This window comes from Malania oleifera, chromosome 4, assembly GCF_029873635.1.
Source record: "Malania oleifera isolate guangnan ecotype guangnan chromosome 4, ASM2987363v1, whole genome shotgun sequence".
In the NCBI taxonomy this organism is placed as follows: Eukaryota; Viridiplantae; Streptophyta; class Magnoliopsida; order Santalales; family Ximeniaceae; genus Malania; species Malania oleifera.
Genome location: NC_080420.1, coordinates 56,591,146 through 56,605,973, shown reverse-complemented (window position 1 = coordinate 56,605,973; position 14,828 = coordinate 56,591,146). Strand labels below are relative to the sequence as shown.

Genomic DNA, 14,828 nt, shown 5'->3' with positions numbered 1-14,828 from the left:
CACACTCACTAAGCTCTTAAAATACCAAGATTTATCGAAGGAATGAGTATTTGAGGGTATTCAAACAAAAATATGATTTTGAAATAGAGAAGATTTATACTAATGATTTTGGCTAATCTTTTTTTAATCCTCACAAATGAACCTATATTTATAGGCAGAGGTAAAATTATAACCGTTGGGGACTTGTTGAGAATAATTAGAAAAGATTCAAAATGTTAAAAGCTCATTAACCCAACTTAACCCAATTTTAGCCTGGTTAATTTAATTTTGACTGGTCGAGGTTTGGGTGGCTGAATCGAGCTTCGGTTGCCTGAACAAACACAAAAATAAAAGTGATTTAAATAGGTTCAGTCGCCCGTGTCATGTTTCAGCAGCCTGAATCAAAGTCAGAAAGTTTTCTTCGTAACCTCGGGTGCCCGGTCTAGGGTTCGGTAGCCCGAACTTATATGTTCGGTCGCCCAAGGTCCTTTTGAACTGTATGGCTCGGTAGCCTGAGTTGGTGAGGAGTTCCTTTCAAGGGATTCGGGTGCCTGAGGATGATAAGGTCAAAATATGTTCAGTCGCTCGAAGTCTGGTCAAACTGTTGACTCCTCGACAGTTAGGGCGCCCAAGGTGACTTGTTCACCTGGGATTCGGTCGCCCGACCTCACACATTTTATGCCTTTTAAGTTCATTTTCATTTTAATTAATTCCCCTGATATTATAAGTGATATTGGGGATTTTGTGCACAATGTGTAGGAACCTAGGGTCTTTTCATGTATACCCAAAAACCTGGCGTCGGTCAATCGAAGGGTGCCCTAAGGTCATTCGGTCTCTATGGCTAGTCTATGGAATTTATGAGCTTACACATACCTACATGCATGACATGCAGAGATTATTACAGACCATATCCTAATTACTATTATAGACCCAGATAATATAAATTACAACAAGAAGATTGTCTTCAGGGTCTTCACACTTTACTTTCATGTGCCATCAATTTGATCTTCCTAATATGATCCTGCACACAAACTTGGCAAATGTTAAATACCAAGAGTTTTTGTCATTATCAAAACTGGGTGTGACCCATGGGGTCAACAGAAGTATTATTCATATTTGTGTGGCATGAGTATAATTTCCATGAAATTTTGTTATATCATAATATTATGATTTTTCCTGAATAAGCATATTTTTCTCAGTTTTTAGGAAAATTATTAAACAGTACAGAAACCATGTTTTACAGATACTATGTTAAACGGTACAAGAATTTCATGTTCAGTACGTTATGATATGCTGGCGCAGATGCCGTGACTTTCATATTATAATATGCCGGCGCGGATGCCGTGATTTTCATGTTATGATATACCAGCGTAGATGCCGTGATTCATGTTGGTTTAGATGCCGTTCTAATGTATGATATGCAAGATTTCATGAAATATTAACATGTCAAATATTATTATGATTATGAAATAGTTGTTTACTAGTATATGAAACGTACTATATAATATCAGAACCTGGATGACTTAGTTTAGTTTTCACGATACACGGTACCGTAGCTACAAGTTCAAATTCAAGTTCAAGTTTATGATAGTGCTACCACACATCTTATGTAGAGTGTGAGAGATGATAGTGGATGTGGCTTCATGGTCGTGCAGGCACTCCTCTGACAGTCCAGACCAAGTAGGGCAAGCTCGTCGTACTTACAGACTCATGTTTGACTTAGCATGGTTGATTAGTCATTGCTAGGTCCCGCCTTCGGGCTGCACAATTTTGTCATGTGGGGGTAAAACATGACATCAGCTAGCTATCCTTCCTGGGTATTATTCATGTATTGTATAGTTATATAAGATGATTTTCATGTACTATAATTTAGTACGTTATATCATGTTATGAGGTATCATGTTTTATTCAGATACGATATTAATAGTTTTTACTAGATATGATTTATGTACGGATATTATGTATATGACAAAAATACTCATATTGCCACATACTGATGTTAATTTATTTCGCTTACTGAGAGGTGTCTCACCCCAACTTACAAAACATTTCAAGGAATCCAGCTAGATAAGCGGACCGAGCTCTGCGTTAGTAGAAGCAGTTTATACTGCCCCGGTGGGAGGGTGAGTTACTGAGTTAGGGTCAGATGGTTTTTGGATTATGATCCTAGATTTACCTTTTTGATTTTTTGGGTTGTATATATATATATATATATATATATATATATTTGACAAATTAGTAGTACTCTGGTATTGTAACTGTTGGATGGTATGTGTATAATTTATGTTTTCCCCTGCTTAGGTATCAGAGATATAGTGACCTGGAGAAATTTTGGTATTTAAATAATGAAAGAAGGGGGAAAAAGGAAATTGTAATTTCAATATTTAAACAAGGTCTCGTCGACAAACACAGGACATTCGTTGACGAGCACATATGAGGGACTCATTAACAAGGGCGTGTCTCATCGACGAGAAGATACCGAGAGAATATAGCTCAGTTCTGAATTTCGTTGACAAGGGTATGTATTCATCGATGAATTTTCTTCTTGACCTTGTCGACGAAGTGACGTGGCACGTTGATGAAGGCTAGTGTATACATAGGCCTAAACTTCATTTTGGCCAAAATTTCATGCACAAACCTCTCTTTCTCTCTCCTCTTCGGTTCCCCACCCTTCGCTCTAGTTTTCTGAATCCGTTTTTCACAGAATCAATGATTCGTAGCCGCCACAACACTTCTGGGAAAGTTCTCTACAAGTCTCCTGGAGTGGATCGTCAGTGGGGCTAGCTCAGATTTCATCCCAAGTTTAGGATAAAGCATTTTATTCAGTATTTGATAAAAATTGTTGTAGTCAAGAAAATACTGAAGTTTTGTTATGGGAGATATTGATTTTAGGGTGTCGAAAGGGGAACCCTACAGGTGCAAGACTGGTTTATTTTAGGGGCTTTTCAGGAATCCGGTAAGGGGATAAACTAAGTTAGTTGTTTTCATGAAAATATATGTATAACCTTACAACATTTAATTTCAGGAAACTAAATATATACTAACATTATGTTTGGGAAAATACTGCTATAAATGAAGATATGTTTTAAATATGTGTACTACTAATTTTGTGTGGCATGAGTAGAATTTATTATGAATTATTGTTTTCTGGGAAAATATTAAATGATGCAAAGTTTTACTATGATATACCGGCGTACGGGCCGAGAGTTTTTATATGATATTTTGGCGTACGGGCCAAGAGTTTTATATGATATACCGGCGTACAGGTTGGGGGTTTTCTTATATGCTATGCCAGTGTATGTGCCGAGCCATTTATATGTTATGACGGCATAGGGGTTGAGAATTTTATCTGATATGTAATACGACGTACGAGCCGTGATTAATAAAATACAAAATGCTGGCGTAAGGGCCGAAAATTTTCATATTATGTAATGAAATGATATGGTGATATTAAATTTACAATTATTATTATGAAATAGCCATGTATCACATTTTGGAAATATATTATATGTTATCAGAACCTGATTGGCTTAGTTTAGGCTTTCACGAACACGGTACCGTAGCTATATGATCAACGATCATGATATGTCAGTGCTACCGCTAGCCGTACGGGGCAACGGGGGGATGACAGTCGATGCAGTTTATTAGAGTGTTGGCGCCCCTAGTGTATAGACCAGTAGAGACAGACCCATCATAATTATAAACTTTTGCTTCTGATTCGGTAGTGGTCGGCCAGCCATTATCGGATCCTGCCTTCGGGCCGCACAATCCAGTCATGTGGGGGTAACACATGACACCAGCCAGTTAACGTTCCAGGGTTGTTTTCTATTATTATTATATGAGATGAATTATGTTTATGGAAATCCAGTACGTTCTGCCATGTTATGGTTATATATGTTTTTCCCAGATATGATATAGACAGTTTCACCAAATATGTTTATGTATTGTTTTATACATAACACGAAAATACTCATGTTGCCCACACTGGTATCAGTTTATTTTTCCTTAGTGAGAGGTGTCTCACCCCAAATTATATGAACATTTCAAGAGCCCCGAATAAAAGAGCGGATAAAGCTTCGCAGCGCTAGTGTTTATTAGTCCTACCTTACCCGTAGGGTAAGTACTTGCTAGGATCAAACGAATCTTTTGGTGGTGACCCTAGGACTATTTTGGATATTTTTGTGATGTGTATATTCAAATGATGGTTGTAGTAAACTCTGGTATTGAGTTGTATGGTAATCTAATTGTATATGATTCCACATTTCTTGCTGCTTAGGTAATGGTGATGAATTTCAGGTTGCCCCTAGTACCCTTGGGTCTAGGTGGATTATGGTTTTCTAGGATATTATAACTACGTGGAAAAAAAAGCTTGGTAAGCAAGCAAGTTGTTACAAGAGATGTATGACAGGTATATCCCTGGTACTCATGGGTTCAGGTTGATTATAATTATAATGACTTGGTGGAATTATGGTATTTTAAATAATGATAAAGAGGGGGAAAATAGAAGTTGGAAGGGAAAAGAAAGTTCACATTTGTCGACGAAGTTACAATTGGGCTCGTTGACGAGGATGTGTCTCATCGATGAGAAAATACCGATAGAGGTTTTAGGTGCCTTCGAATTTCGTCGACGATGAGAGTGCTCGTCAACAAGTTGTCTTCATGATCTCGTTGACGAGGTGACGTGGCTCGTCGATGAAGGTCAGTGTATAAATAGTGGTTGAACGCGATTTTGGCCGCAGAATTCACTCTCTCCCCCCCTTCGGTTTCTCCTCCTTCTTTCTAAGTTTCTGGACCGAATTTACGTCGGTTCGACGATCTGAAGCCACCACGACACTCCTGCGAGAGTTCTTTTCAAATCTACTAGAGTGAATCGTTGGTGGGGTTGAGTTGGAAACCATCCCAGATTCAGGGTAAGGTTTTCTACTCAGTATTTGGCTATTTGACAGTTGTAGGAAATGTAGTACGCGAAGAAATACTAAACTTTAGTTTTGGAAAATGTTGTTTTCAGGATATTGAATTGGGAACCCTGCGGGTGCAAGAGTATTTCTCTTAGGGGCTTTTTAGGAATAAGGTAAGGGGATAAATTAAGTTAGTTATCCTATGAAAATATATGTATGTTATTACAGCATCTGATTTTAGGAAAATAAATATGTTTATATATGTTTTATATTTGGAAAATACTGATAAAAACGATGGTATCTTAAATATACGAAAAACTTATTTCGTGTGGCATGAGCATAATTATAATGAAATACTGTTTTCTGGGAATATGATAAAGATATGGATTTTTATAATGGAAAACCGGCGTACGGGCCGAGATTTTTATATGTTTGCCGGTGTATAGGCCGAGCTATGTGTATGACTTGCTAGCGTACGGGCCGAGCTATGTGTATGATTTGCCAGTGTATGAGCCGAGTTATGTGTATGATTTGTCGGTGTACGGGCCGTGCTATGATATGATTTGCCGGCGTACGGGCCGTACTAAGTATATGATTTGTCGGTGTACAGGCCGTGCTATGTATATGATTTGTCGGTGTACGGGCCGAGCTATGGATATGATTTGTCAGCGTATGAGCTGAGCTATGGATATGATTTGCTGGTGTATGGGCCGAGCTATGGTAAAATGTGAAATACCGGCGTACGGACCGATGATTTTGATGATATATGTATATATGCAAAACGACATGATGATATTGATTTGGCAATTAATAATATGAAATATCCATGTATCACAGTTTAATTATATACTATATGTTATTAGAACCTGGTTGGCTTGGTCTAGGCTAACACTTGCACGGTACCGATGCTATGTGTTCATGATTCATCATGATATTTGTGTTAACGTCGCTGTATGGAGTGGTGTGAGATTGGATCGTCGATGTGGTTTTAAGAAGTGTGAGCGCCCCTGGTGTACGGACCAGGTCTGGCAGACCCATCGGATTTACAGACTGTACTTTTGACTTGGCAATTGTCGGTCAACCATTGTCAGGTCCCACATTCAGGCCACATAACCCAGTCATGTGGGGGTAATACATGACAACAACCAATTAACCTATCAGGATTGTTTTTGTATTATTATTATATGAGATGAGTTATGTTATGAGAATACAGTATGTTCTGTCATGTTGTGATTATACATGTTTTTCCCATAAATATATATATAGTTTAACTGGTTATGTTCATGATTATATATATATCATAGAAATGCTCATGTTGTCATACACTAATGTTAGTTTATTTCCCTTACTAAGAGGTGTCTTACCCCGAATTTTATAAATATTTCAGGAGCCCCTGATAGGAGAGTGGGTAAAACTCCGCTGATATAGTACCGTCGATCTGCCCTCTCTGAAGGGTAAGTTTTGGTAGGGACGGTTGGATTTTGTGGGAAATGTCCCTAGGTCTTTCTTATTTGGGATGTGTATATAATTAATGTAGTAACTCTGGTATTATGATGGATGGTATTGTGTATATGAGTTATTATAATTTTTCTATTTCCTGTTGCGTAGGCTTCCGTTTTGTATTTTTGTTATATCCCTGGTACCCACGGCTTCACGTAGATTATGTTTTTATTATATTATGGAAAAAAAATCTATGAAAATTAAGCAGGTCGTCACAATAATTATGTGAGTTTAGCAGGTTATGAGGATCACTACGCATGTTCTTATTAAAAAAAAAAAAATTACAAATAGGCAGGTCATTATAGGTTAATAGTCAAGTATAGGCTTGTTATAATCTAAGGGTTTAAAAAAAAAAAGAAAAAGACTTTGATGCTTTTTTTTTTGTATACTTTTTCTCAAATTTCTAGAAAGTACATTGATTAGAGCATACCTTCATTACATATAATTATCCTCTTTGATTGTAAATCCTCTACATGCATGATTCACACATTTAGTTAAAATGAGTGAGACATTGTTAGTCATTTTAATATTATTAATTTACAACAATTAGGGAATGTGTCTTGGGAAAGCTTATGTACCTTAGAGTGAGATATGTGTTTATATTTAATTGAGTTATTGATTCATGAATTTCATAAATTCTTTATAATACTTAGGTGTGCTTTGAATTTACACATGAACTATTTATTTTAAGTACATCTTATTTATTTAATGCGTGTAACGAAGGATCAAGTGTGTCTATGGATAGACTTCAAGACATTACATTATACACCAATTTCTTCACACCATTATCTTAATATCATTCTCTCATACTAGCTCAATCATTTACAATTTAAGTCTATTGGCAACCAAAGAAGGTATTTGTTTTTGAATTTTTAAACTCTTCTATTTGTGCAGAATCAAATAGATCATACGATTAAAATCAAATTCTTGTATTTAGGGAAAGACAAGTCAAGATGAGTCCGGTCATGCTGATTCGTAAATTAGGTCAAAATTTGTAGAGCCCTTGAATCTCTTTAAAGAGAGAGAGAGAGAGAGAGAGTTGGTGTGGCTCAATTTATTATGAATCATGCTTATATTTTATTTAATCCAATGATAAAAAAAAGTCACATTTAATCAAGAAGAGTACCTCAAATAAATGGTGCTTTAGTTTGGTTAGCACATGTTGAATCATGAGAGCACATTAAATTAGATAGAGGGTATGTGGAGTCGCTTCTCTGCCAAGCTGGAACTCTCTAGTAGTTGTTGGGGGCAGAGGGCTTCAGCATGCTTTTATATTTTTAATTTTTATTTTTTTTTAATGTAAGGGAAAAAAAAACAGGAATTTGAGTCTAAAAAGAACAAGGAGTAGTTGAGAACTTGAAAGCGTAGCGAGTGGGGTCATTGAGCGAGAAGCCCGGTGGCCAGCACCTCCGAGATAAACCCCGGGACGGTGTCGCGGCGACGCTCGAAAACGAAGAACTCGAAACGAAAACACAGAAAATACCCAAAACACTTTTCTGACAACAGATAACTGGAGGACTGTGCGAGAGAATCAGGTCGCATTATTGATATTGCCGATTCCTTTACGGCTTTGGTTGGATCTGTTTCTCTGTTTCCCGAATCATAAAACATTTCGCAACATCGATCCGTTTTCTGCACATAAACCTTGATAGTTTTCCTGAAACTCTAAAACATGTTCCGATTCGAGCAAGAGAAGATCCGAAAACGTTTGTGAGTTTCAGTTTCCAAAAGCTTCGTCTAGGGTTTGCTATGGCCGACGCTTCCTCTGCGATCTCCACCTCGGTTCTTCGCAACCTGTCCGACAAGCTCTACGAGAAGCGCAAGAATGCTGCTCTCGAGGTCGGTAGCTCTGGTCGTCTAGTTTTACTTCTGGAGGGATTCTTGTTGCCTTTTTTTTTTTTTTAATGGAATTTGGGGTTTTGTTTTGCGGGCGCAGGTTGAAGGAATAGTGAAGCAGCTAGCGGCAGCAGGGGATCATGATAAAATAACAGCAGTGATCAATCTGCTGACAACTGAATTCACGTACTCACCGCAAGCGAATCATCGCAAGGTTTAATCATGGGAATTATTATTTATCTTTTTTTTTTTTTTGGCTTTTTCTGTTTTGTTTTCTATTGATTTCTTCAATTTGGAGCGATCCTATGAATTTTTTCTTGCTCAGGGAGGGTTGATAGGACTAGCAGCTGCAACGGTTGGTTTGACTTCGGAGGCTGCTCAGCATCTTGAGGTAAGCAATCGAGTGCAAATAATTCCTTTTTATTTTAAAGCCCTCTGTTCCATAGAATGTTTAATGTATACATATTGGCTTAAATTTAAGTCTTTGTGTGCCTTATGATGTTGAATTTTGTATGCTGAGTAGTTTAGTGATTGAAAAAGAAACAATATGTCAAGCTATCAATGTTAGATATTTTTTACCCCTTAAGGCTTCATTTGGAAATTGAAAAACATTAGGGAAAGATAAAGGGAAGTAAGAAAAGAATTCCAATTTTTGATGTTTTGTTAGAGAAGATAAAATATAAAGTAAGTTGAACAAACATTTGATTTTACAGATTGTTAACCTTGGATTTCTTTTATGTTTGAACAAAATCTCATTCTTAATTTTATGATAGAAAAATAACATACAATAGAAAATTGATTTCATTCTTATGTTTTTTTCCTTCCATTTTCTCAAACCAAATCCCCAAGCCTGACAGAGCCTGAGTAATTACATTGGATATATCCTCTGACTGGGACATGTATGGACTTTCTTTGTCTATAATCATAAATTTATTGTGTGATTGAGGCTGTCACCTGACTGCCTGTGGAGTAGTACCTGTTTATGATGTGTTCAAACTCCAGAAACCTGGCTTTAAGATAATGATCCGCTTGCTAGCTTATGCTATTCATTTAATTGGAGGAGCTTATTTTGTAGAGTGGCAGGAGAAATGCTCAATGGACTTTTAATAGAGACAGGGGTTTGGGGTCTATCTTGAATTTATCGTCTCTGATTGAGGCTGTTGCCTTGCCACCTGTGGAGTAGAGTACCTGATTATGATATCTCCAAACTCCAGCAGCCTGGCTTTAAGATATAAACCTGCTTGCTTGCTCATGCTATTCATTAACTGGAGGAGCTTATTTTCAACAGTGTGGTGGGAGAAGTGCTCAAAAGATTTATAATAGAGGCAAAGGTTTTTGTTTTTTTTTTTTTTTTTGGGGGGGGGGGGGGGTCTCTTTTTCTACTACATATGGTTGCTTGAGGTTTTTAAGCGCATTATAAGGCATTCATAAGCATTTTTTTGGTTTGAGAAAAGCGTTTTTGGCATTTCAGTAGTTCCTAATGTCTTATGTTTGGCTAGGGATTTCAGATTTAACATGCGTTTTCTCATTATTGCAACCCATTGCTGTGGATGGTCTATCTTGTGAGGTTTCCATGGTTTAGAACTGCCGCTACAAGTTGATTAGATTAATTGACTGTGTATTGGGATGGCATTCAGCAATTAATGACGCTGCCGATGGTCCTATTTTTGGAGAGGAAATGATTGCAGTTCTAGTAAAACATGTTGCTGTAAATGTCAAATATCAATGCCCTGATTTTTTTAGGGATACATGCATTATGAGCTCAAGTTGTCTCTCTTTTTTTTTTTTTTTTTTCTTTTTCTGAGTAATTTGTGGGTTTGTAAGTAAAGATATTATGATGACCTTTTGATCTACCTTGTCTTTTGGATGGTGTTTATCCACTTGTTACATAGAAGGAAATTTTAAATTTGTTTTGAAAAGTTAAAGAAGCATTAAGAGGAATATGATTTTGGTGACACAGACTTTTGCAGATCCTATCGAGCCTTGTTGTGTGGTTTCTTATAATAAATAAATTGATGGCTGGGCTTGAAGCCTTGAACTTGTTTGGGTGTAACTGGGCCAAATATTATTGAACAAAGAGGGTTGTTACTTTGTCTGGAAACATTATCTAATCTAGAGTTATTTAGTTATGGGATTAAGAGTACTTAAATAATGATAACATTTCTTCAGATTTAGTATTCACACTAGGTAATATTGTATCTTCTTAGTGAAGGCCATATAGAGGAGTGAATAATTAACCAAATTTTTAAAAAATTGAAGTCTTAAAGTGATAATATGGTAAAATTTTTAAGTTAGAAAATTTTGAAGATAAAAATAAAAAAAATTATGAGGGCAACCATACCATTTTATTAACTTAATACATAAAAAAAAAACATTATTGATGGTTGGCTAATGGTAAGGGGGTTGGATGCAAAAAAGTATTAAATTTGAATGGAGCATATTATTTTAGTTTTTAAGGTTCTTTTTGGAATTTTGAAAATATTAAGAAAATGAAAGGAAAATATGAAGGAATCCTTTCTTTCATGTTTGGTAATCAAGGAAAATGAGAAAAAAAAAAAAAAAGTACCAAATCAATGAAAAAAAAGTTGCGTTTACATATAACTAACATTTAATTGGTCTTAATTTTTAATCATATTAATTTTTTTTTCATTTTTCATTGTTATTGATATATATATAAAATACAATGGAAAATAGATTACCTTCTTAATTTTCTTTCCTTTCCTTACCTTTCCCCAAACAAAATCCTTTATCCAATAGGAACCTAAAACCTCAGGGAAAATAATTGCCAGATTGAAGAACCAAAAAGGTTCACATTTTTACCCTAGACAATAATAGATGATTGGGAAATCTATTAAAAAACTGGTGTGCATGGACTTATCTTAAATATGATGACACGTGTGTTGTAAGTGTTACATCCCTTTCCATGAGTTGTGCTCTAGAGATGAGCATTATTAAATTTTCCATTGACTAAAAAGTTTTAAATAATAAAATAATAAATTTTGAAGTTTAAATTGAAAAATTTTCGAGGACAACCTTGTCATTTTAATCATTTAACATATAAAAAAGCACTTTATAAACTGTTGATTAATGGTAAGGAAGTTAACTGCGAAAAAAGAATTAAACTTGAAGGAAGGATATTGTTTTAGTTTTTAAAACTTCAAGGGAGATGATTGCCAAATGCAAGAACGGGTGGATATTATTTTAGTTCTTAAAGCCTTAGGTAGGTTTGAGATCGGAAGGCTCTATTGCGATGATTGTATTTTATATGCTTGCTTTCCTTTCTCGTCTGAGGATGTCTTGTCCTTGTAGATTTACGTTTTCCTTCTGTTCTAATAAATTTTCTTTTTCTATCCAAAAAAACAAAAAAAACTTAGGGAAGGATACTGCCAAATTCAAGAACCTTGGGTTTGCATTTTACCTAAACAATAATTGATGATCAGGAAATCTATCAAAACAAACTGGTGCATTGACTTATCTTAAATATGAGACACACATTGGAAGTGTTATAGACCCAAATTTCCATGAATTCTGCCCCATTGACAAGAACTTTTAGCATTTGCTCTGTACAGAATAGGCTTCAGCCAGGTGGTTCAAATTATATTTTTGTTAGCATAGAGGAGGCGTTGGGTTATGTAAATAATAGGGGTGCCCCTCATACATAGTTACATACTATTAGTGCCTTCAGCCCTATCAATTGTGGGATTCAATGCCATCTCTTTGGGAAGCAAGTTAGGTTGCACTTTATGCATGTGCATGCATTGATGTGTGTTGAGATGATGTGTGTGTGAGCTGTTATAATTTACTGCATAGAGTGTTTAGCACAGGCCTAATTTGAGCTTGTGTCTGAAAAAGATATTGAAGTCAGAACAGAATCTACAGAGAGAAAGGGACATATTTGTAAAGGTGTGAGATGCTGAGGTAGTATCTCGTATCACGCGAGACGAGGTGACCTTTAAGAGGTGGAGGGAGGTGGGCACCTCCCCTGTAAAGTAGGTTCCGTTTGTAGCACTGTCAAAAATTATGAAAAAGAAAACTAGAAAACGAAGACTAAGAACCAGAAACAAAAACTAAAAACTGAAACCAGCAAATGAGTAATATTTGTAAAACTAAAACAGATTAAACAAATGCTGATTTTGTTCCTTGAATCAAATAAAAAAAAATATAATTAAAATAATGAAAATGGCAAAATTAAAAATAATAGCATAAAAATTGAAATTGTTATAATTATCTTATTTAACTGTTATATTTCAAAACTCATTTTTAGTACAATAAGAACAATCTTATTGGACATGATAACTGAAAGATAGTAAAAGTGTTTTTTGAATGAATTTTTTTTTTTTTTTTAAATTTTAGAGACTCATAGATATTTTTATTTTAATTATATTTTAAATTCATGCGATCATTTAGTTTTAATTTTAATTAAAAATTATGTATAAAATGTGTGATTTTATTTGCAATAGTTAATCCTGGATATCAAAATATTTTTGCAATAGGTTGCCAAAACAGCTGAAAACCATAAAGCTTGGTTTTCAATTTTTTCGAGAACAATTGGACTTTGACAACAGAACAGAAATCTAGCAATGTGAACCAATGCGTCTTTATAATCTGTCTATTTTTTCACTGTAAGGAAATGTAACAAAAAATAGGCCCATAAATTATCTTTGGTTTTATTTTTTTTTTTAACTTTCCCTTTCTCCTCCTCCTTTTCCTCTTCTTCTTCTTCTTCTTCTTCCTCTTCCTCTTCTTCTTCCTTCACACCAAATTATACTCTGTTTTTTCTCTTGCTTCATGATCTTGTTTCTGCTTTACTTTCCTTTTCCTCTTTTCTTATTTCTTTCATGACCACGCTCAGCCGCTAAACTCTTTTTCTTGATTTTGGTTAATTTCTTCTTCTTGTTCTTTTTATTCTTCTCTCATGACCAGGTTGAACTCTGTTTATTTATTTATTATTTATAATTTATTTACTTATTGTCTCAGTGCCTCATTCTGAAATCTGAATTCTCTGTTTTTTTTTCCCCGCAGCCTCAATGCCTCACCTCTGTCTTTTCTTCATCTTTGGTGACCAGGTTGAACTCTTCTCTCTCTCTCTTTCTTCTGCCTGAGTGCTTCAATTGACTTCTCTTCCCTCATTTCTTCTTCCTCTTTGAGGATCTGCCCTAAATTCTCATCCTGGTCATCTTTCTTCTTCTTTTCCTAGCATTGACTCTTTTAGTAATTTTGACTTCAAGAGTTAGTGCTAGTGTGTTTAAAAATTGAGAACCCATTATATAGCGCATTTACACTCAATTTTAATAAATACTTATTCTATTTTTATGAGGCACACAACTATTCCTCACACCTCACACCTCACACCTCACACCTTGGCTCTGAGTGGCCCGTCTGCCTTAGTGCTCCTTGTGCCTTCTAACACCTATGGATAAAATGGAAATTTTGCACTTTGACATTTGAAAATTCTGGCACTATAGCATAAATTCATTTTTTAATATCTTCAGACATTGTATGGCCAGCTTTCTCTTCCGTTTCACCTTTTGATTTATGAATATATAATTCATGGTTTTCTTTCATTTCTGATGCATTCTTCCAGCAAATTGTACCTCCTGTGCTTAATTCTTTTGCTGATCAAGATAGCAGAGTTCGTTATTATGCTTGTGAAGCTCTCTATAACATTGCGAAGGTGAGAGTAGACTGGATAACTTGTATTGTATGGTGTCCCTAAATTTGTATTTTCCTGAACCCATCATTGTTATTTTCTGGTCTGCAGGTTGTAAGAGGAGATTTTATTGTGTTCTTTAATCAGATTTTTGATGCCTTGTGCAAGCTATCAGCTGATTCAGATGCCAATGTGCAAAGCGCTGCTCATCTTTTAGATCGGCTTGTAAAGGTATCCAATTACTTCCCTTCTGTAAAGTGTATCTTGCTGTATAATAATCTGAAAGTTGGGAACCTTTGTTTTCTCCTTTTTATTTTTTGGTAAAAAATTCTAATCTTTCACTATTTGGAAACAGGACATTGTTACTGAAAGTGATTTGTTCAGGTGTGCCATTGTCTCTTTCAAATTCCAGATTTGTCAAATTTTTTCTCTAAATCATTGTTGAAATTCTGTATCCGCTTTTATATTATTATCAAATTATTTTTATGTTCACCTATGTATTTTCGTGGCAGCATTGAAGAATTTATCCCATTGTTAAGAGAGCGTATGAATGTCTTAAATCCATATGTTCGTCAATTTTTGGTAGGATGGATTACTGTGTTGGATAGTGTCCCAGATATTGATATGCTGGGTTTCCTTCCTGATTTTCTTGATGGTAAACATTCATTATAAGCTGACAATTTTTATTCTAGTGTTGTTTTGTTGCTAAATGAATACAAAGTCATCAGAATTGATGTATTTCAGGTTTGTTTAATATGTTAAGTGATTCAAGCCATGAAATACGACAACAAGCTGATTCAGCACTTTCAGAATTTCTCCAAGAAATAAAGAACTCCCCAGTAAGACGTCTGCAAATATGGATTTTTCTGCTGGTGTTTATATTAATTGGATAGTTGATCACAGTTCTTTCGTTTGGGGAAATTTTGAAGTTTTTTGCATCCTTCCCCTTAATTCTAGGATTGTTC

At 35.4% G+C, this 14,828-nt stretch overlaps 1 protein-coding gene across 2 annotated transcripts in view; it reads left to right on the top strand.

Annotated features, from left to right (window-relative positions):
- Window positions 1-7,633: 7,633 nt before the first annotated feature.
- The window catches only part of LOC131154525 (protein VAC14 homolog), a 32,379-nt gene continuing 25,184 nt past the window's right edge, over window positions 7,634-14,828 (top strand). Inside the window, exons 1-8 of one of the 2 annotated variants that reach the window (XM_058107341.1) lie at window positions 7,634-8,216; window positions 8,314-8,427; window positions 8,539-8,604; window positions 13,798-13,887; window positions 13,975-14,094; window positions 14,219-14,247; window positions 14,376-14,518; window positions 14,608-14,702. In XM_058107341.1, the coding sequence (XP_057963324.1) occupies window positions 8,127-8,216; window positions 8,314-8,427; window positions 8,539-8,604; window positions 13,798-13,887; window positions 13,975-14,094; window positions 14,219-14,247; window positions 14,376-14,518; window positions 14,608-14,702 (747 nt within the window). In that variant the 5' untranslated portion in view covers window positions 7,634-8,126. The remainder of the gene's footprint in view (window positions 8,217-8,313; window positions 8,428-8,538; window positions 8,605-13,797; window positions 13,888-13,974; window positions 14,095-14,218; window positions 14,248-14,375; window positions 14,519-14,607; window positions 14,703-14,828) is intronic. The other variant, XM_058107342.1, reaches the window with a different exon arrangement.